The sequence below is a fragment of the Oncorhynchus nerka genome, linkage group LG15 (assembly GCF_034236695.1).
Source record: "Oncorhynchus nerka isolate Pitt River linkage group LG15, Oner_Uvic_2.0, whole genome shotgun sequence".
Taxonomy (NCBI): domain Eukaryota; kingdom Metazoa; phylum Chordata; class Actinopteri; order Salmoniformes; family Salmonidae; genus Oncorhynchus; species Oncorhynchus nerka.
In genome coordinates this window covers 62,760,257-62,782,998 of record NC_088410.1, presented here as the reverse complement: position 1 = coordinate 62,782,998, position 22,742 = coordinate 62,760,257, and the positions used below count along the sequence as shown (strand labels likewise).

Sequence of the window (22,742 nt, the reverse complement as noted above, 5' to 3'; positions counted from 1 at the left end):
CCACATAACAGTATGACCCACAATATGTACCAAGCTGCATTATTGTTATCAACATGCTAATTTCAAGCAGCAGGATTGGGTGGGTTACGGTGTTTCCACAAGACAAGAAAAACAATTATGGTAACACTTGATCAATTCACATATTGAGTTGAAGGAAAAGTAAAAATACAAATTTGGAGAACCACGATATAGCCAACATTCATCATATACTAGTTACAGTGCCCTGTGAAAGTATTCAGACCCCTTGACTTGTTCAACATTGTTACGTTACAGCCTTATTCAATAAAACATTCTCAATCTACAAACAATACAGCATAACGACAAAGCAAAAAACATTCCTTTATTTTTAGAAATTTGAAGGAAAAAAAGGAAATATTACATTTACATACAGTATCAGTCATAAATGGACACCCATTCCAGGGTTTTTATTTTTACAATTTTCTACACTGTAGAATAATACTGAATACATCAAAACTATGAAATAACACATATGGATGGAATCATGTAGTAAACAATAAAAAGTTAAACAAATCAAAATATATTTGAGATTCTTCAAAGCAGTCTTTTTGCCTTGACAGCTTTGCACTCTTGGCATTCTCTCAACCAGCTTCATGAGGTATGCACCTGGAATGCACTTCAATTAACAGGTGTGCCTGGTTAAACGTTAATTTGTGGAATTTCTTTCCTTCTTAATGAGTTTCAGCCAATCAGTTGTGTTGTGACATGGTAGGAGTGGTATACAGAAGATAGCCCTACTTTGTAAAAGACCAAGTCCATACTACAGCAAGAACAGCTCAAATAAGAGAAATGACAGTCCATTACTTTAAAGACATGAAGGTCAGTCAACCAGAAAATGTCAAGAACTTCGAAAGTTTCTTCAAGTGCAGTTGCAAAAACCATCAAGCGCTGTGATGAAACTGGCTCTCATGAGGACCGCCACAGGAAAGGAAGACCCAGAACTACTTCTGCTGCAGAGGATAAGTTCATTACAGTTACCAGCCTCAGAAATTGCAGCCCAAATAAATGCTTCAGAGTTCAAGTAAAAGACACATTTCAACATCAACTGTTCAGAGGAGACTGCATGAAATCAGGCCTTCATGGTTGAAATGCTGCAAAGAAACCACTACTAAAAAGGACACCAAAAAGAAGGAGACTTCTTTGGGCCAAGAAACACGAACAATGGACATTAGACTGGTAGAAATCTGTCCTTTGGTCTAATGATTCCAAATTTTAGATTTTAGGCTCCAACTGCTCCGATTTTGGGCTCCAACTTTGTGAGACGCAGAGTAGGTGAACGGATGACCTCATGTGTGGTTCCCACCATGAAGCATGGAGGTGGTGTGATGGTGCTTTGCTGGTGACTGATTTATTTAGAATTCAAAGTACACTAAACCAGCATGGCTGCCACAGCATGCTGCAGCGATACACCATCTCATCTGGTTTGCGCTTAGTGGGACTGTCATTTGTTTTTCAACTGAACAATGACCCAACACATCTCCAGGCTTTGTAAGGGCTATTTGACCAAGAAGGAGATTGACGGAGTGAAGAATCTGATGATCTGGCCTCCACAATCACCCAACTTCAACCCAATTGAGATGGTTTGGGATGAGTTGGACCGCAGAGTGAAGGAAAAGACGACAAGTGCTCATCATATGTGGGAACTCCTTCAAGACTGTTGGAAAAGCATTCCAGGTGAAGCTGGTTGAGAGAATGCCAAGAGCGTGCAAAGCTGTCAATGGCAAATGGTGGCTACTTTGAAGAATCTAAAATGTGTTTTGATTTGTTTAAAACTGTTTACTACATGATTCCATGTGTTATTTCATAGTTGAGATCTTCCCTATTATTCTACAACGTAGAAATAGAGCAAATAAAGAAAAACTATTGACAGGTACTGTAAGTATTCAGACCCTTCACTCAGTATTTTGTTGAAGCACCTTTGGCAGCGATTACAGCCTAGAGTCTTCTTTGAGTATGACGCTACAAGTTTGGCACACCTTATCTGGGGAATTTTCCCCATTCTTCTTAAGCTCTGTCAGGTTGGGTGGGGAGCGTCGCTGCACAGCTATTTTCAGGTCTCTCCAGAGATATTCGATCGGGTATAAGTATGGGCTCTGGCAGGGCCACAAAGGCATTGAGACTTGTCTCGAAGCCATTCCTGCGTGGTCTTGGCTGTGTGATTAAGGTTGATGTCCTGTTGTAAGGTGTTCGTTTGCCCCAGTCTGAGCAGGTTTTCATTAAGGATCTCTGTATTTTGCTCAGTTCATCAATCCCTCGATCCTGACTAGTCTCCCAGTCCCTGCCACTGAAAAACATGCTGCCGCCACCACCATGCTTCAACGTAGGGATGGTGCCAGGTTTCCTCCAGATGTGACGCTTGGCATTCAGACCAAAGAGTTTAATCTTGGTTTCATCAGACCAGACCAATCTTGTTTCTCATGGTCTGAGTCTATAGGTGCCTTTTATGCAAACTCCAAGCGGGCTATCATGTGCCTTTTATTGAGGAGAGGCTTCCGTCTGGCCACTCAAAGTCCTGATTGGTGGAGTGCTGCAGAGATTGTTGTCCTTCTGGAAGGTTCTCCCATCTCCCTGACCAAGGCCCTTCTCCCCCGATTACTCAGTTTAGCCGGGTGACCAGCTCTAGGAAGTCTTGGTGGTTCCAAACTTCTTCCATTTAAGAATGATGGCAGCCACAGCCACTTGGGGAGCTTCAGTGCTGCAGAAATGTTTTGGTACCCATCCCCAGATCTGTGCCTCGACACAATCCTGTCTCGGAGCTCTACAGACAATTCCTTCGACCTCATGGCCTGGTTTTTCCTCTGACATGCACTGTCAACTGTGGGACCTTATATAGACAGTTGTGTGCCTTTCCAAATCAATGGAATTTACCACAGGTGGACTCTAAGTTGTAGAAACATCAAGGATGATGAATGGAAACAGGATGCACCGGAGGTCAATTTCAAGTCACACAGCAATAGGTCTGAATATTTATATAAATAAGGTATCTGTATTTTATTTTTAATACATTTGCAAACATTTCTAAAAACCTATTTTTGTCATTATTTTTAGGACATTGTGTGCAGATTGATGAGGGAAAAAATTATTTAATCCATTTTAGAACAAGGCTGTAACAAAATGTGGATTTAATTTATTTTACCTTTATTTAACTAGGCAAGTCAGTTAAAAATAAATTCTAATTTTCAATGACTGCCTAGGAACCGTGGGTTAACTGCCTGTTCAGGGGCAGAACGACAGATTTGTACCTTGTCCGCTCTGGGATTTGAACTTGAAACCTTTCGGTTACTAGTCCAACGCTCTAACCACTAGGCTACCCTGCCCTGAACAGATAAAGTCAAAAGGGTCTGAATACTTTCTGAAGGCATTGTATATTTTATTGGCCATCCTTAATATGCACAGTGGTTGGCATTTAAACCCTGCCAACGCTGTATACCAGGGTTCAGGTGTAGCCTGATCTTAATGACACGGTCATGGTGAACAGACCCATACCCATATGAGTGATGCTGTGTCTCCGCAGGTGGTGGCGCTCATAAAACCTCTTGTCACACATGGTGCAAGCAAACGGCTTCACCGCTGTACACAGAGAAAATAGTGTTTTTAAAGTCTCTCTCCATCAACTGAAGTCTTCCAAAATTAAGCTTAGGTGTGTATACATTTACTTCTGATAAACCACTGATATCAATGGTGATGTGCTGGAATGGTTCTCGTATTGTACAGTTGCTGAAGTCGTAAATATGACACGAGTGCGTACAATGACATTTCAACTTGATGGCAAAGAACCAACGTTGCTAGATTGCTAACGTGGACAATGTGTCAACACAGACATTATGGGCCAAACTAGCTACATTACTGTAAATGGCTTCGCTTTACCATATTTGGTCAAAAAGTGTCAAATACAGGGACGATGTCGCAACTCAGAAATTATGGTATTTTTATACTGGCCCAAGTTTCCCACCACTCCAACTCGGAGGGTCGTTCAAGTGGTTATTTCCGAGTTGGGAAGTCATTTTCTTTTATTTCCAACAGCAATCGAACGCACCATAACTTCCATGTTATTCACCTTGAAGAATCCGATTACACTACCACCTCAATAGCTTGCGGTTGTTGGGGTATATTAAAAAAATATATATAAAAGAAAGGTGTTGGTAAGTTGTGCGAATTAATGATGGCCAATAAGGATGAGGCAATTTTACTAGGTGTCACCCACAGAGCTGAGAATGCAAGAAATTGCACAGATGAGAAGTTCATTATATAGTACCATAAACTTCACACCACATTTAGTATGATCAACAATATCCAAAGAACACTTATCAACATCCTGATTTCAAGCAGTAAGATTGGGGGGGGGGGGGGGGTTCAGATTGTAGCACAAAAAAATTCTACAACCAATTGTTTTTCATCATAAACAAATTATGTTTTCTTAGCCATCCTTGATTCGTGCAGTAACTAGAATATAGGCAAAATCGTTCCAACCCTGTATACCAGAATGGACCCATACCCATATGAGTGACGCTGTGTCTCCGTAGATGGTCTCGCTGGAAAAACCTCTTGTCACACATGGTGCAAGCATACGGCTTCACCCCTATACACACACAGAACATCATATTATTTTTATGCCCCACTGTCCGTCAATTAAAGTCCTCCAAAATTAAGATGTATGCATTTACAGTTCAGTCGGAAAGTATTCAGACCCCTCGTCTTTTTCCACATTGTTACATTACAGCCTTATTATAATATATAATTTTTTTATATCCCTCAATGACAAATAAAAAAAAAACAGGTTTTTAGAAATGTTTGCAAATGTGTTAAGAAAAAACTGAAATATGACATTTACGTAAGTATTCAGACCCTTTACTCAGTACTTTGTTGAAGCACCTTTGGCAGCGATTACAGCCAAGTCTTCTTAGGAGTGACGCTACAAGCTTGGAACATCTGTATTTGGGGAGTTTCTCCCATTCTTCTCTGCATATCTTCTCAAGTTCTGTCAGGTTGGATGGGGAGCGATGCTGCACAGCTATTTTCAGGTCTCTACAAATATGTTAGATCGGAGAGACCTGCTAGTCTCACAGTCCCTGCCACTGAAAAACATCCCCACAGCATGATGCTGCCACCACCATGCTTCACCGTAGGGATGGTGCCAGGTTTCCTCCAGACGTGACACTTGGCATTCAGGACAAAAGGCTTCAATCTTGGTTTCATCAGACTAGTAAATCTTGTTTCTCCTTCAGCTGCCTTTCGGCAAACTCCAAGTGGGCTGTCATGTGCCTTTTACAGAGTGGCTTCGTTTGGCCACTACCATAAAGACCTGATTGGTGGAGTGCTGCAGAGATGGTTGCCCTTCTGGAAGGTTCTCCCATCTGCACAGAGGAAATCTGGAGCTCTGTCAGAGTGACCATTGGGTTCTTGGTCACCTCCCTGACCAAGGCTCTTCTCCCCAGATTGCTCAGTTTGGATGGGCATCCAGCTCTAGGAAGAGTCTTGGTGGATCCAAACTTCTTCCATTTAAGAATGATGGCAGCCAGTGTGTTCTTGGGGACCTTCAATGCTGCAGAGATGTTTTGGTACCCATTCCCAGATCTGTGCCTTGACACAATCCTGTCTGAGCTCCATAGACAATTCCTTTGACCTCATGGCTTGGTTTTTGCTCTGACATGCATTGTCAACTGTGGGACCTTATATAGACAGGTGTGCACCTTTCCAAATCCTGTCCAATTGAACTTACCACAGGTAGACTCCAATCAAGTTGTAGAAACATCAAGGATGATGAATGGAAACAGGATGCACCTGCGCTCAATTTCAAGTCTCATAAGCAAAAGGTCTGAATAGCTATGTAAATAAGAATAATAAATATCTGAAACCTGTTTATACTTTGACCGTACAGGGTATTGTGTGTAGATTGATGAGGAAATGTTTATATTTAGAATAAACCTGTAACGTAACAAAATGTCAAGGGATCTGAATAGTTTCCGAATGCACTGTATACTTATAATAAATATCTTATAAAAACACTGATGTCGATCCACACAACTTCCCGGGTATTGGCAGTTTAGAATCTGATTACACTACCACCTCAATAGCTTGCGGTTGTTGGGGTTCATCAAAAAGGTGTTGACAAGGTGTGCAAAATTTAGGATTGGCCATTCGTTTATGATGAACCACAATTTGACAAGGCGTCCATCCACAGAATGTAAGAAATTGCACTTCATGATCTCATACAACACAGATTAAGGGATTATATCATCTGGTGGTAGTTCTAGGCCTTCTTAAAAGTGCTTAAATTTAGGAAGTTGCGAAAATAAAGTGGTTTTCTAGTGGCGGCTTATGACCTAGTTCTACTGGGAACTTCGCAAATACAACATAGCAATGATGCAATACAACACTTTTCATCAAAGGCGTTAACTTGCAAAGGACTGCAAATCACGATAATTATTGATCAAAGTCCTAAATCGTTATTGAATGTGTGCCTGCGAATATTTTTACTAACATCCTTAACTAGCTTCTATATGTGAAAAGGGTACGGTAAGTGGACCCATACCCGTATGTTTGAGGCTGTGTCTCACCAGGTGGGAGCGCTGAACAAACCTCATGTTAGACACGGTGCACAAGCATAAGGTTTTACACCTAACCCCACAGAGCATCAATATATTATTTTAGTGCCTCTAATTTTTTAGGCTTAGTTATATGTATATACTTGGATGGTAAATCAATTGGTAGTTAACTACTAATTTCAATACTTGCCACAACGTAATAGGTATTCACAAAAATCTTTCAAATGTTACCCCCAATGAAGTGAGAGATTTTTTGATGCCCCCCCTCCCCCTCATCTCATGTTTTAGTCCACAACCATAACACATCACATGAGCTGATGATGTCACCCAGTGGCAAAACTAAACCATTCTCATCTTTAACAGAATCAAATTAAGAACTTTTTGGGGATATTAAAACAATATTTTTTTTTTTGCATGACTAATTCATAAATCCTGCCAACCCTGTATACTAGGGTTTAATTACAGGGAAAAGGTGAGAGGGTGCATACCCATATGAGTGAGGCTGTGTCTTGCCAGGTGGTAGCGCTGGAAGAACCTCTTGTCACACATGGTGCAACCAAATGGCTTCACCCCTACACACACACACACACACACACACACAGAGCACCAACTTCAGTATAAAAAAGTTCAACTGCCAAAAATGATCAATCTTAAAGGAATAATCCACTCAAATCTTTTGTTATTTTTTTCATTAGTGCACTGATGGTGGTCCAAAAATGTTTTGCATTTCAGCAATCAAGTTCCGATATAGGACTTTCAAGAACGAAATTATCACTTTCCACATCATGAAGAAGTGTTTCGCATCACCATGTTGATGTGGCACGTGACAAATAGCTTTTTGAAAGACCTATATCTTGAAAACTTGATCGCTGACAAGCGAAACATTTTGGGACTATATCAACAGTGGACGAACGGAAAAAAAAGACCAAAAGATTTTAGTGGATTATTTCTTTACCTTTAGTGCAGCTAAATAAGCTTAGCACAGTTTGTCTTGTTCACCAGACAATTTTCTTTAACAGAAAATCTTGTTGTTACAGCAGTTGGTCAAAAAGGTACAATCTACTAATCCAATTGGGACTTGATTTTAGCGCCCAATGAGTATTAGGCAGTTAATGTTCAAAAGGGCAATGCTAAGAAAAGGCAATGCTCTAATACACCACCATAATACAAGGCAAAATCACTGTTGTAGCCTAAGCGTGGCTACTAGCTACCAATGATTCCAATGGTTTAGCTAATAACAATTGCAATTTTGCTGAGTTTAGGTTAGAATTTGGGGTGAAAATGGCAGTGGACACATGGCTTCACATCATAATGTTCATATGAACATTAGATGTGAACATTTTAAGCAGTTGGTACATATTTAAACATAACACATTGACACAACCATGTGATTTTGGCATGCTATTGTGACGTCTCAAACGCTTGAAGCGGTCTGGTTCACCTGCTATTCTAAAACGCCATCAAAGATGGCTTCCATAGGACATTTATGGAAATACAGTCAGCCTGAAGTTGTGGCTCTTAGCCAGACCTCAAGCTCAATTCCAACATGGGGGTTCAAAAGGTTTTATCGGACCTGGGACATCGATTTACAAATGTTGTGCAAGGATTTGGGGGTTTGATTCAAATCTATCAGTCCTCTAAACTGGTTAGCTTGGAAATCTTTTGCCTACATAAAACAATATTCAAGGTCTTTCTCTAAGATTTGACAGGAATCAAGGCTAAGTATTGGTAGTGCTGTGCTGGGACAATAGTCTTTGATTTTGAAATAAAATGCCTTTAACAATACAAACTCGAGTTTGATGCAGTCATATGTATGAATTCAATTCCATTATACCCCAACATGACATCGACAACTCATGTAACCACACATTGCAGTGGGGCTCATGCATGACATTTGCAATGTCAGATTGAAGCGAGAGGGAGATTTAAAGTGAGGACACATACCCGTATGAGTGAGGCTGTGTCTCTCCAGTTGGTAACGCTGAATAAACCTCATGTCACACATGGAACAAGCATATGGCTTCACTCCTAAACACACACACAGAGCAGACAGATATTAGCCATCTTTGTCAGTTTTAAAATATGCATTCCCTGATTTAAAAAAAAAAATCTAGACATTAACATGCTGGATTTCCTGTATACAACTTAAATAATTGTATAAACAAATCACTTCGAGGGGAACTACAATGAAAAAACAAATTGTGCAACTACCCTTAAGAGTACTTGCAATTACATTTCTCAAATCATACAATGCCGTTCTCTAAAGCTAAAAAACATCACCTAAATTAATCTCATCTGGTGATAAATCACTCCCCTTATTAAAAATACGAGTCAATTATATGAGAAACTTCGTTAGGAGATCACTGACTAGAAAAAACCTGGATGTATAAAACACAACACACCACTCTAATATTTGATAACATGGAGATTGAGATTGCTCTTTCCAGTGGACAGTAGTTTCCAACAAAGCCTCTTCATTCCATTCACTTTTGAGATTAAGAAGGGGTTACCAACACAAGGACATCCAACACGGAATATCCTGTATAATTGAATATCCTGAGTGCTAAAAAAGTGGCCTAACCCTACAAATACGTTTTGTCAGAACATTTGACAATGCATGGGGCTGTTGGGGACTTAACATGTACATTCAACTGAATAATGTTGTGTCACTAGCTCCAGTGAGGTAGCAGTGAACAGACGCCATACCCGTATGAGTGAGGCTGTGTCTCGATAGGTGGTAACGCTGGTAGAACCTCATGTCACACATGGAGCAAGCGTACGGCTTCACCCCTATACACACACACAGATCACCAGTCATGTCAGTATATAAGGCTTGTTAAGAGCATCATGCATATATTAACTGGGTTTGTATTGTGCCAGACACAAACATATGGACAAACATTTTGGAAAACTCAGTGGCCTATTTTAAAAGTAGTGGCAGCGGTGAAACATGTCCATAACATTGCAAAACTAATTCAAGCTGTTCCTATAGAGCTTCTTGGGAGTCCATCTGCAATATTTCATTGTTGGTACGAATCCAAACTCGATGGTCTTACGTAAAATTATTTCACTGGAGCACCTAAATGTGTGAGATGGGTACGGTGAGCGGACCCATACCCGTATGTTTGAGGCTGTGTCTTGCCAGGTGGTAACGCTGGAAAAATCTTTGATCACACATGGAGCAAGCGTATGGCTTCACCCCTATACACACAGAGCACCAACTTTAGAGAAGTCTGCCTCTTGCCCTATGTTTAAGTAGTCCTTAACACTCATCGAAGAAAGCCTGATGCACCAGAACAAGGGCAGCAATTAAAATGATCTGAGACGTCACAATAGCCATGCAAAGCTTGCACTGAGACATTCCATTATTCAACAGTTGATTCGGGAAAGTATTCAGACCCCCTTGACTTCATCCATATTTTGTTAAGTTAGCTTTATTCTAAAATGGATTAAATCATTTTTTCACCTCATTAAACTACACACAATATCCCACAATAACATAGCAAAAACAGGTTTAGAACGTTATGCTAATTTATTACAAATAAAACACTGAAATATTACATTTACATAAGTAATCAGACCCTTTACTCTGTACTTTGTGGAAGCACCTTCAGCGGCGATTACAGCCTCGAGTCTTCTTGCGTATGTCGCTACAAGCTGGGCACACATGTATTTGGGGAGTTTCTCCCATCCTTCTCTGCAGATCCTCTCAAACTCTGTCAGGTTGGATGGGGAGAGTTGCTGCCCAGCTATTTCCAGGTCTCTCCATAGATGTTCGATCGGGTTCTGGGCTCTGGCTGGTACCCCCAATGGACATTCAGAGACTTGTCCCGAAGTCACTCCAGCATCGTTTTGGCTATGTGCTTAGGGTCATTGTCCTGTTGGAAGGTGCACCTTCACCCCATTCTGAGGTCCGCTGGAGCAGGTTGTCATCAAATATGAGAAACTTGGTTAGAGACCACTGACTAGAAAAAACAGATGTATAAAAACACATTAACACACCACTCTCTAATATTTTATAATTCTTTCCCTTCAGCCTGACTAGTCTCCCAGTCCCTGCCACTGAAAAAGATCCCCAGAGCAGAATGCTGCCACTATGCTTCACCGTAAGGATGGTGCCAGGTTTCCTCCAGACGTGACTCTTGGTATTCAGGTCAAAAAGTTATATTGGTTTCATCAGACCAGAGAATCTTGCTTCTTGGGGTCGGAGTCCTTTACGTGCCTTTTGGCAAACTCCAAGCTGGCTGTCACATGCCTTTTACTGAGGAGTGGCTTCTGTCACATGCCTTTTACTGAGGAGTGGCTTCTGTCACATGCCTTTTACTGAGGAGTGGCTTCCGTCACATGCCTTTTACTGAGGAGTGGCTTCCGTCACATGCCTTTTACTGAGGAGTGGCTTCCGTCTTGCCACTCTACCATGGAGGCCTGATTGGTGGAGTGCAGCAGATATGGTTGTCCTTCTGGAAGTTTCTCCCATCTCCACAGAGGAACTCTGGAGCTCTGTCAGAGTGACCATCGGGTTCTTGGCCACCTCCCTGACCAAGGCCCTTCTCCGCCGATTCCGCAGTTTGGCCAGGCAGCCAGCATTAGGAAGAGTCTTGGTGGTTCCAAACTTCTTCCATTTAAGAATGATGGCGGCCAATGTGTTCTTGGGGAGCTTCAATGCTCCAGAAATGTTTTGGTATCCATCCCCAGATCTGTGCCTCGACACAATCCTGTCTCGGAGCTCAACGGACAATTCCTTTGACCTCATGGCCTGGTTTTTCCTCTGACATGCACTGTCAACTGTGGGACCATCTATAGACAGGTGTGTGCCTTTCCAAATAATGTCCAATTGAACTTACCACAGGTGGACTCCAATCAAGTTGTAGAAACATCAAGGATGATCAATGGAAACAAGATACACCAGATCTCAAATTAGAGTGTCATAGCAAAGGGTATGAATATCTATGTAAATAAGGTATGCCTGTTCTTTAATTTTAATACATTTGCAAAAATGTCTAAAACACAGTTTTCAATGTGTAATTATGGGGTAGTGTGTAGATTGACAAGGGAAAAAAATATTTGATCAATTTTAGAATAAGGCTGTAGCATAACAAAATGTGGAAAGGTGAAGGGGTCTGAATACTTTCTGAATGCACTCAAAATATTTTAAAAGGGCTATAATGTAATTCAAAACAATTACCAGCATACCTCAGTCATTTGAGTATACAAATATAGCTTATTAATGCACTATCCTACTAAAGGGTTGGTTTGGCAATTTAACAAGACAATGAAATTGCCAAGATAGTGAATCCAGAGATATTAATTGAAAGCCACAAATTGTTAAGCGGTTCTAAAACCCTAGTTTGTTGTGAAGTACAACATAAGGAACCTGTGTATTGGTGCTTAAGTGCAGCATCAGTGTTTATAGCCCATTGTTAAGAGGGGTACGGTGTGCGAACCAGTACCCGTATGAGTGAGGCTGTGTCTCGCCAGGTGGTAACGCTGGAAGAATCTCATGTCACACATGTTGCAAGCAAACGGCTTCACCCCTATGCACACAGAGTACCAATATATTAGCTAGTGTTCCTATTGCATAAAGTGGAACACAAAACAATACCCAACTCCCAAACTATAACCATATACATTTCACACAAATGTAAGGACTGATTAGTTCTAGTACTAGAGGTCAAATGTGTGTTGCCATGTCTTAACCCCTGGGGACAAACACTCCAGTGTGCATTTAAGGTTAAAACAAGAAAATGTTTTATGCCCAATCAAATTCAATTTGGGTTCAATGGCAACAATTGGGAATGAACTACAGAAATGTTAGCTGGCAAAGTGTAAGAGAGGAAACCCTTCACTGACATCAAAATAAGTTTTTACCTAAAACAAAATTGTCATCAGTAATAATCTGTACCAACTTCAAGCCATTATCAATTACAATAACTAGCCATGAACTAGGACCAGTAAGTAATGTGCAAGGCTTGGACATCAAGAGACCATTCCCTCTGTTGGCAAGAGACTGACTTTTGCCCCATGAGTCTGATAGTTTTAAACAATTTAAATACATATACAGTGCCTTCAGAAAGTATTCACAGCCCTGGACTTTTTCCACATTTTGTTGTGTTACAGCTTGAATTTAAGATGGATTGAATAGAGATTGCGTTTTTACTGGCCTACACACAACACCCCCATAATGCCAAAGTGGAATGATGTTTTAGGATTTTTTATATATACATTAATTAAACATTTAAATCTGAAATGTCTTGAATCAGTAAGTATTCAACCCCTTTTATGGCAAGCCTAAAAATGTGCTTAATTAAGAAGTCACATAAGTTGCATGGACTCACTGTGTGCAATAATATTGTTAAACATTTTTTTAATAAACTACCTCATCTCTGTACCCCACACATACAGATAATTGTAAGGTCCCTCAGTCAAGCAGTGAATTTCAAACACAGATTCAACCACAAAGACCAGGGATGTTTTCCAATGCCTCGCAAAGGGCACCTATCGGCAGATGGGTTAAAAAAAGAATTAGAATAAAAAATAAAATAAAAAACACATTACATTTCCTGAGTGGCGCAGCAGTCTAATGCACAGGCATCTCAGTGCTTGAGGCGTCACTAGACACCCCGGTTCGAATCCAGGCTGTATCACAACCGGCTGTGATTGGGAGTCCCATAGGGTAGCGCACAATTGGCCCAGCATCATCCGGGCCCAGTGTAGGCCGTCATTGTAAATAAGAATTTGTTCTTAAATGACTTGCCTAGTTAAATTAAAACAGTTACACTTTGGATGGTGTAGCAATACACCCAGTCACTATAAAATATAGACATCCTTCCTAACTCAATTGCTGGAGAGGAAAGAAACCACCACTCAGGGATTTCACCATGCTGCCAATGGTAACTTTAAAACAGCTTGGAGAATACTGAGGATGGATCAACATTGTAGCTAGTCCACAATACTAACCTAAATGACAGAGTGAAAAGGAAGCATGTACAGAAAAAAATATTCCAAAACATGCGTCCTGTTTGCAATAAGGCACCAAAGTAAAACTGCAAAAAAATGTGGCAAAGAAATGTACTTTAAAGTCCTGAATAAAACGTTTTTTTGTTAGGGCAAATCCAACAACACGTCATTGATTACCACACCCCATATTTTCCAGCATTGCGGTGGCTGCATCATGTTATGGGTATGCTTGTCATCGGCAAGGACTAGGGATTAGGGAGGGTCTGGCCGGTAGGGATATCCTTGTCTCATCGCGCACCAGCGACTCCTGTGGCGGGCCGGGCGCAGTGTGCGCTAACCAAGGTTGCCAGGTGCACAGTGTTTCCTCCGACACATTGGTGCAGCTGGCTTCCGGGTTGGATGCGCGCTGTGTTAAGAAGCAGTATGGCTTGGTTGGGTTGTGTATTGGAGGACGCATGACTTTCGACCTTCGTCTCTCCCGAGCCCGTACAGGAGTTGTAGCGATGAGACAAGATAGTAGCTACTAACAATTGGATACCACGAAAAAGGGGGAGAAAAAGCGGGTAAAAAAAATGCAAAAAAAATAAAACTGTACTGTAGGAATGGCATTTGTGCTGTAGGCTACAGGCCCAAAACATTATCGCCGCATATTAGCTTTGCTTGAATTGCCCTAAACGCATTCTTGTTCTTCTCAGACCACTTTTTAATTATATTTCAACATTTGAGGTAGGCAATATGATCACACCGGTAATAGACCAGTTAATGTATTACTTGTGAGGCATAGCTAAGTGTGATTACTACAGGTGTGATTACAACCTCTGATGGGTTTAGAGCAGGGCTGCGCAACCCTGCTCCTGGAGAGCTACCCTCTTGTAGGTTCACACTCCAACCCCGGGTATAACCAACCTGATACAGCGCATCAACTAGCTAATTATTAGAATCAGGTGCGCTAGATGAGGGACAGAGTGAAAACCTACAGGACGGTAGCTCTCCAGGAGCAGGGTTGGACAGCCCTGGTTTAGAGCTGGAGGTAGTCACCCCATACAAGTACTTGGACAGTGTACCGTCTAGCCATACTCCTTTCTCTCAGCACATATCAAAGCTGCAGGCTAAAGTTAAATCTAGACTTGGTTTCCTGTATCGTAGTCGCTCCTCTTTCACACCAGCTGCCAAACTAACCCTGATTCAGATGACCATCCTACCCATGCAAGATTATGGAGACGTCACTTCACTCCTCTGTAAACTGGTCATCTCTGTATGCCCATCGATGCTTATTTATAAAACCCTCTTCTCTAAGATATCTACTGCAGCCCTCATCCTCCACATACAACACCCGTCCTGCCAGTCACATTCTGTTAAAGGTCCCCAAAGCGCACACATCCCTGGGTCGCTCCTGTTTTCAGTTCGCTGGAGCTAGCGACTGGAACGAGTTGCAACAAACACTCAAATTGGACAGTTTTATTTCAATCTCTTCTAAATTTAAAAGACTCAACCATGGACACTCTTACTGACAGTTGTGGCTGCTTCATGTGATGTATTGTTGTCTCTACCTTCTTGCCCTTTGTACTGTTGTTTGTGCCTAATAATGTTTGTACCATGTTCTGTTGCTACCATTATGTGTTGCTACCATGTTGTGTTGTCATGTGTTGCTGCCATGCTATGTTGTTGTCTTAGGTCTCTCTTTATGTAGTGTTGTCTCTTGTTGTAATGTGTGTTCTGTCCTATATTTTTAATGCAAAGACCCCATTCCCGCAGGCGGCCATTTGCCTTTTGGTAGGCCGTTATTGTAAATATCATTTTGTTCTTAACCGACTTGCCTAGTTAAATAAAGGTTCAATTTTAAAAAGTGAAATAACATTTAAATAATTTGCTTTATATTTTTATTTCGCTGGGCTGATGGAGCCAGACTCAGCAGAGGGAGAGGGCAGCAGACTAACGGTCCGCCTCTCAACATCCCTCCACTCTCTCTTTCCTCCCCTGACACTGACCAAAAAAACGTTCTTCCAGCTGATGGCGAAACTCGAGCTGCACCGCATTGTTTCTACCTCATGCAAAAATGTATGCCGTTACTCCTATGACCAGACAAATGAAATATTCCTCGATATTACAAAAAGGTGCAAGCCGCTAATAAACGCAAGCCTATCGATACACTTTCCTACTCATTCATTCACTGCAACGCTAGTTGTAGAGCGAGTGGAAGTAGGGAGAACGGCTGATAAGAAAAGAAAAAAGTGTTGAATAGAAAGTGTTGACAGTGCTAAGTAAAAACGTAAACATGAACTCACTGATAAACAGCAGCGCTTTAATATAGACATTGACAGTCTCTCTCTAGTCATGGTTTTAAAAGTTTAGAATGGGACATGCCTCCTACTCTGCGTGCAAGGCCGCTGAATCGGGTGCATCTACTGCCAACAGTGCGAGATGAAGTCAAATAATTGCAACGCAAGGCTTATCGTACATTAATGTTTGGCGATCGGAACATTCACCCTCTAGGAACTGTTCGGAGTGGCCTAGTTACAGCTCTATATAAAATTGTCTTGCAAATCTATGGCAAGACTTAAATGGATGCCTAGCAATGACCAACACCCAATTTGACAAAGATTTAAATGAAGAAATTTGCAAATATTGTACAATCCAGGTGTACAAAGCTCTTAGAGACTTACCCAGAAAGGCTCACAGCTGTAATCACTGCAAAAGGAGATTCTAACATGTATTGACTCAGGGGTGTGAATACTTATGTAAATAAGATATTTCTGTATTTCAGATTCAATACATTTGCAAACATTTCTAAAAACATGTTAGAACTGTCGCTATGGGGTATTTTGTGTAGATGGGTGAGAGGGAAAAAAAATGTAATCCATTTTGAATTTAGGCCGCAACAATGTGGAATAAGTCAACGGGTATGAATACTTTCTGAAGGCACAGTAACTGTATATTAAGTTTGCATTTCTACCTATATGAAGGCCACATGGTTTTTGTCCGAGCATAAAGATCTTTGTCACATCCTGAGCTCCCGAAGCTGGCCAACTGCCATGCGGTCTTTTTGATTTTACACTCAATACATTTCTACTGAGAGGCTGCTCTATGACAAACAGGAGTAAAATGGGTCGCTTGTTTTATGTGAGATGGGTACGGAAAGAGGACTCATACCCGTATGAGTGAGGCTGTGTCTCTCCAGGTGGTAACGCTGGAAAAACCTCATGTCACACATGGAACAAGCGTACGGCTTCACCCCTATACACACAGAGCATACAAATATTAGCTATTCAATCTGCACAGAATTTTTTTTTAAGAGAAAAAAAAAAGAAGGATTTATTCCAAATTGCAAACTGTCCACTCAAATGAATTTGAGTAGGATTATTGGTTATATTTACAAGGATAAACATATGGCCAAATGATGAACACACCCATAATACTTGAATATGATCCGAATGCATCTTGCTTTTGGTCAAATGAGAATTTCACAAATATCAGATAACAAAAAAATCTAAAGCAAATAGTTTTCACTGTAAATTAAAAATGCAAACGTGTAAAGCAGTGTTTTATTTTCCAATATAGGAGAAGCTATAGACCACTCTTCAAATGGTCTACTTACCAATATTACAAAATGTCTCAGAAAATCAGTCGCTTGATGTCCATGCAGTAAATTCTATTCAAAATCTCATACTGCATACAAAGAGCTCCTGCTAAACTAGCAACACCTTCACCTACTAAAAGCAACATTTTCCTAAAACTGTGACCTTTGTACAGCCTCCTATGGCCAATCTATAAACATTTGTACCAAATAGATCTTTCATTTGTACTCTCATTGGTGTTGGGGGACCCATTTGTACATTTGTGATAACCCTCTCCTTCACATAGTTGAGGTGAAAGGAATGTTGAGCTTTGTTGGAAATTACTGTCCAAATGACAAAAGAACACTGAAAACCCTGTACACTTGGGTTCCGGTGCAGCACTACAGGTGTAGCCTGTTTAGTGAGAGATGGGTACGGTAAGAGGACGCATACCCGTGTGAATGAGGCTGTGTCTCTCCAGGTGGTAACGCTGAATAAACCTCATGTCACATATGCCACAAGCATACGGCTTCTCCCCTAAACCGAAGAGTACCAGTTTTAGTGAAAGGTCCCCACAGAGAACACCAAAAACTGTGAATGAAAATCTGACACTAGACAATCTCTTTTTGGAGGCCATCTCAAGATTAAAATCACTGGTCACTTAATTCAAACGGGTGTTTCTGCTGGCCTTATGTATTTTCGTACTGTATTAGCTAAGCATGTTAAACATCTCCCTAACTGGTATTGGAAAACTTCCAGTAGTAGGCCATTGTGGTTGGGACACATACCTGTATGAATGAGGATGTGTCTCTTCAGGTGATATCCACTCCTAAATGCTCCGTAACAGTGATCACAGATGAAGTTTTTCTGCACTTTGGATATTGGACAGTTACCATTCTCATCCACAACAACCACCTATGCAGGATATGACAGAATAGTGGCTCAGAATACAATTGTAGGCCTAAATACAACATACAGAAGAAGAAAAAAAACTTTCAAACGTACACATCTACTAAATCATCACAACAAGCATGTTGTATAGAAGGAAACATATGATACAATCATTTTAGTATGAGAAAAGCCAGTGCTGACAAAGGCTGAATTAAATGAAGGTAGTACAGGATTAAAACAATGTTTTGACCATTTTGGCCATTTAAAGCAAAACCTAGAGCAGGGTTAACCCCCTCCCACATGTTACTGCTCCCCCCTCAAACACAATAACAGTTATTGTGTTCCCCTCCCCCCCCTTTCCTCTCCAGAGAACCCCACCCCCTCCACATCTCATCTGCACTCCTCCCCCCACACAAAATGTGCAAACTCAAAGGCACCAACTCAGCGAGAGACAAAAAAGTCAGTCACACACACACACACACACACACAGAAGCACAAAGCGAGCCAAACACCCACAAACACACCTTCAGACCGTTTTTATAACACAATCTCTCCTAAACACACGGAGGCTGTTTTGCTTTAAAATTCAGAGACACTGACCTTCCCTCCCCTCCCGTCTTGCTCTCTCACTTTACAGGGCGTTCCTGACTTCCTGTTCTTCTTTTTCAGCTGCATGTCCTCGTTGGCCCTCATCTCCTTCTCGTCCAGCAGGCGGGGGGCGTGGAAGTCAGCCTCCTTCCGGATAAGCTGGGGAGCACATACAAGAGGGAGAGGAGCCTGTGAATCAGCCTTCCTGGTGGAGATGGTATGAAGCTTAAAATGAGAAATGACCTTACAGATAAGGCCTAGATTTCAAGACAGAAACAAAACAAGAACGGAATGCAAGGAATGTTTTCTAAATGTGTGAAATTTAAACATGAACCACAGGATATTTTAGAATCGTTTAGATGATTATGCTGGGAAAACAAATAATAATGAACAGTAAAAAATAAAAATAAAAACATTGGCAAAAGAGAGAAATACAGAAGGTAACCTATGACTACTTTTAAATGGTGCATATATTCTGGCAGCCTCTTTAAATCATTAATGAAGACTTATTTAGGCATATTAGCAGGCCACAGTAAGTTACTTCTGAGACCTAGCCAATGGGAAATATATCCATTTCTAATTTGTTGTTCTTTCAGTGGGTGACAATGATAAACAACAAAGTTCCCTCCTCCCCCTCTGCATTGCCCCAGCTCCTCCTAACCAGGGGTGGGCAGCTCATTCCAGATGGCAGGATCATGTGGCTCTGAGGACCGCGGTCTAAACCATCCCTCTGGGGTGGTGGACCATGGCCGAGCGGAGCCATCATCTTCTTGGGCGGACCGGCCATGGAGCTGGCCTGCATCAGGGCCATACTGGAGAGAACAGCCTCACAGCCAAGCAACCCCGCCTAGGAACAGAACCGAGCCCGAGTCAGGGAAATCTAGTACCAATCAGACATTTTGAAAAATATATAAAACAGAACCAGTCTGGGTGTAGAGGAGCTAAACAAATGAGAAGACAAACACGCAGACTGTCAGAGGCCAAGTTACAGTTACACAAGAAACAGTATGAAACCCGATGATAAAAATTAAAATCAAGCACTTTACATTTTATGACGACCACATCCTGAGTGACAAAAGATACTGTATAATGTTGCCTAATAGTAGGCATGTTGTTTGTGGCCATTTTATTTTTTTTTGTTGTTGGAAAACAAACCCATTTCATATGGTCGCGGACTGAGCTGCTGGGCAGGTGTGACATTGCAGTGGGAACGGTGTATGTGAGGGCGGGGATGGGGGCGGGGACAAGGTCATCCAGGGATCCGTCAATCAGGATGGTCAGTCTGACGGGGGGCCACACCCACCACACTCATCTAGCACTAAAACTGAGGAAGAGGAGGATGTGGACAATACATAAAAATACATTCAATAATAATGAAATGATTTTTAAAAACAATAAAACCAGCAATGAGTCACAGATTGTAACTGCACCAACCACACAAAACCCAATTATAACTCAAAAACTAGCATCTCCATAATAACTGTAGAAGGTCATTTGGTTTACTCCTTGTTTGTCACTGTCATCAGGTCACTTTGCTAGCTATGAAATATGATCCTGAAAGAGCTGCGCCTACAAGCCCTGAACACGGGTCACATTAATACAACACATCTAGCTAATATCCAAAATGGGATGGTCAAGCAATTCAGTCAGGGACCCAATTCCAATTGTGTACATAATCATATAGCTAATGTTAGCTAGCAAACAGGTGTAAAAACTATAAACAGTATAGCTAGCTACCATGAATTTGGGACAAAACGCTAATACTGTAGATAGGTTAACCTAACTGACCACCATGATTAAGAATAGCCATACAGCTGAAAAACATTTTACAAATTAAACCAATGGCACCAACATTGGCAAGTTAATGGCTATAGCCAGAGCCATGCATTTAGATATTCCTAATTTAAAAAGTTGACCTAACTCTAGCTAGCTAAATATATGCAATGTAATAACAATAGTCAAATAATATGGCTCTGGCTAAATAATGATCCAGGGAAAGTCTAAATCTATCTTTTAGCAACCCCATAGCTAGCTAACATTATTACATGCAGCTAGCAGCAACATTTTGATACACTAATGTCTAGTTATCGTTGCAAATATGAGCAGTTTTCCCTGGATGCAGCTAGCTACTGACTAACTTCGTAATTGGCGAAGTTAACGAAATAACTAGCTAGTGTGGGAAGGCAATGGACAATCAAGTAGTAATATACAGTGAAACACATTTAATAAAACGTAGCTGGTTAGCTAACGTTTGCTAGTTAGCCTGCAATGGTAGAAATACTAACGTCAGCTACTTGAAGTTACATTTAAATGGCATAACCCAACAATTAAAAGGATTATCTCGTAATCTTATAATCATTTAAAGATTATTGCACTAATCGCTCAGGTTAAGAGTCTGCTAGTTACAAAATGGTTAATGTAATCATAGCCTCTCGATGATTTGTATCGGAGTTAACTAGCCGCTAGCCAAAACAGAAACAGATAGCTAGCTAATAACGACGTAGCTAACGTTAGCTAGTAGTGGCTTCCACGTACATCATCACATTTTACTAACTTCAGTTGCCACCCATCAACAAATCGAAATATAATTTTATCGTTAGGCAATTTCGATATGATTAGATCCGGATAAATACAGCCAGCTATATAAAACAAGTTTGAGGATTGCGATCAGATAAGCCACAAAACCACCAAGCAGCTAGTACAGCAAGATTTCCCGATAAAGACATTCATTCGTGATGGTCGATGCGTACTCCCCCTCCCCTGTTGTCAAGCTAACAAGTCGTGTCAGTCACTGCTTTTTTGCTTAGAGACGGAGGCCGAATCTGTCAAATATCGCCTGATACACGACTAAACATACAATAAGTGAAACCATTTGTGATATTCAAACGTCGTTTTTTGGTGTTTACCTTTAAATTTTCCTCGTTTGTCGTGTTTCGACGCCCGTGGCCTGAGTTCCAATTTCTTTCAATTTACAAACACAGGAAACGCCACCGGATGTGCTCCCCGAGGAGAACCCTGCCATGTGATTGGAGAAAATGGGTATATACGTCTGCCATGTTGGAAGGTGAAAACGTTACTCCATTTTAGTTCGGATCAATTAGTAGCCTGAACCACGTATAATTTCAGTTTAGAAAGACGTATCTTTGTCCCGACAGTGCCTGTATTCATACACGTAGAGGTTCAGCCTTCCCCCTCAAAAAAACACCAGCAACTAGGATTTTGTCTGAATAATCTCTCAATCTGTTGGTCAGATGCACACAGTCCATTCGAGTGTCCGTTGAATTACAATTACAGCAAAAACATAAACGCAAAATCTTAAGTGTTAGTCCCATGTTTCATGAGCTGAAATATTTTCCATACATACAAAAAGCTTATTTTTCAAAAATGTTGTGCACAAATGGGTTGTTAGTGAGCGTTTCTCCTTTGCCAAGATAATCCATCCACTTGACAGGTACCAAGAAGCTGATTAAAGAGCATGATCATTACACAGGTGCACCTTGTGCTGAGGACAATAAAAAGCCACTTTAAAATGTGCAATTTTGCTGCACAACACAATGCCAGAGATGTCTCAAGCATTGAGGGACTGTACAATTGGCATGCTGACCGCAGGAATGTCCACCAGAGCGGTTGCCAGAGAATTTAATATTAGTTTCTCCACCACCAGAGACCACTAATGTCACTTTAGAGAATTTGGCAGTACAACCAACGAGCCTCACAACCGCAGATCACGCGTAGCCAGACCAGGAGCTCCACATACGGCTTCTTCACCTGTGGGATTGTCTGGGGGGGAACTCATTCTGATTGGCTGGGCCTGGCTCCCCAGTGGGTGGGCCAATGCCCTCCCAAATCCACCCATGGCTGCATCCCTGCCCAGTCCTGTGAAGAAGAAAAAAACATCAAGCGGTATGATGAAACTGGCTCTCCTGAGGACTGCCACAGGAATGGAAGACCAAGAGTTACCTCTGCTGCAGAGGATAAGTTCATTAGAGTTACCAGCCTCAGAAATTGGAGCCCAAGTAAATGCTTCACAGAGTTCAAGTAACAGACACATCTCAACATCAACTGTTCAGAGGAGACTGTGTGAATCAGGCCTTCATGGTCGAATTGCTGTAAAGAAACCACTACTAAAGGACACCAATAATAATAAGAGACTTGCTTGAGCCAAGAAACACGAGCAATTGACAATAGA

At 41.3% G+C, this 22,742-nt stretch overlaps 1 protein-coding gene across 37 annotated transcripts in view; it reads right to left on the bottom strand.

Annotated features, from left to right (window-relative positions):
* The window catches only part of LOC115143090 (gastrula zinc finger protein XlCGF57.1-like), a 32,242-nt gene extending 10,475 nt beyond the window's left edge, over positions 1-21,767 (bottom strand). For 2 of the 37 annotated variants that reach the window (XM_029683125.2, XM_065001782.1), the window contains exons 1-14: positions 21,460-21,750; positions 19,709-19,877; positions 19,215-19,400; positions 18,566-18,712; positions 17,863-17,989; positions 17,528-17,611; positions 16,671-16,754; positions 12,014-12,097; positions 9,681-9,764; positions 9,270-9,353; positions 8,508-8,591; positions 7,052-7,135; positions 4,514-4,597; positions 3,505-3,588 (exon numbers count right to left, since the gene is read on the bottom strand). In XM_029683125.2, coding sequence (XP_029538985.1) covers positions 3,505-3,588; positions 4,514-4,597; positions 7,052-7,135; positions 8,508-8,591; positions 9,270-9,353; positions 9,681-9,764; positions 12,014-12,097; positions 16,671-16,754; positions 17,528-17,611; positions 17,863-17,989; positions 18,566-18,712; positions 19,215-19,400; positions 19,709-19,753 — 1,261 coding nt within the window. In that variant the 5' untranslated portion in view covers positions 19,754-19,877; positions 21,460-21,750. Of the gene's footprint in view, positions 1-3,504; positions 3,589-4,513; positions 4,598-7,051; positions 7,136-8,507; positions 8,592-9,269; positions 9,354-9,680; positions 9,765-12,013; positions 12,098-16,670; positions 16,755-17,527; positions 17,612-17,862; positions 17,990-18,565; positions 18,713-19,214; positions 19,401-19,708; positions 19,878-21,088; positions 21,353-21,459 lie in introns of those variants that run through there. The other 35 variants (XM_029683139.2, XM_029683145.2, XM_029683121.2 and 32 more) reach the window with 34 other exon arrangements.
* Between the last annotated feature and the right edge of the window lie 975 nt (positions 21,768-22,742).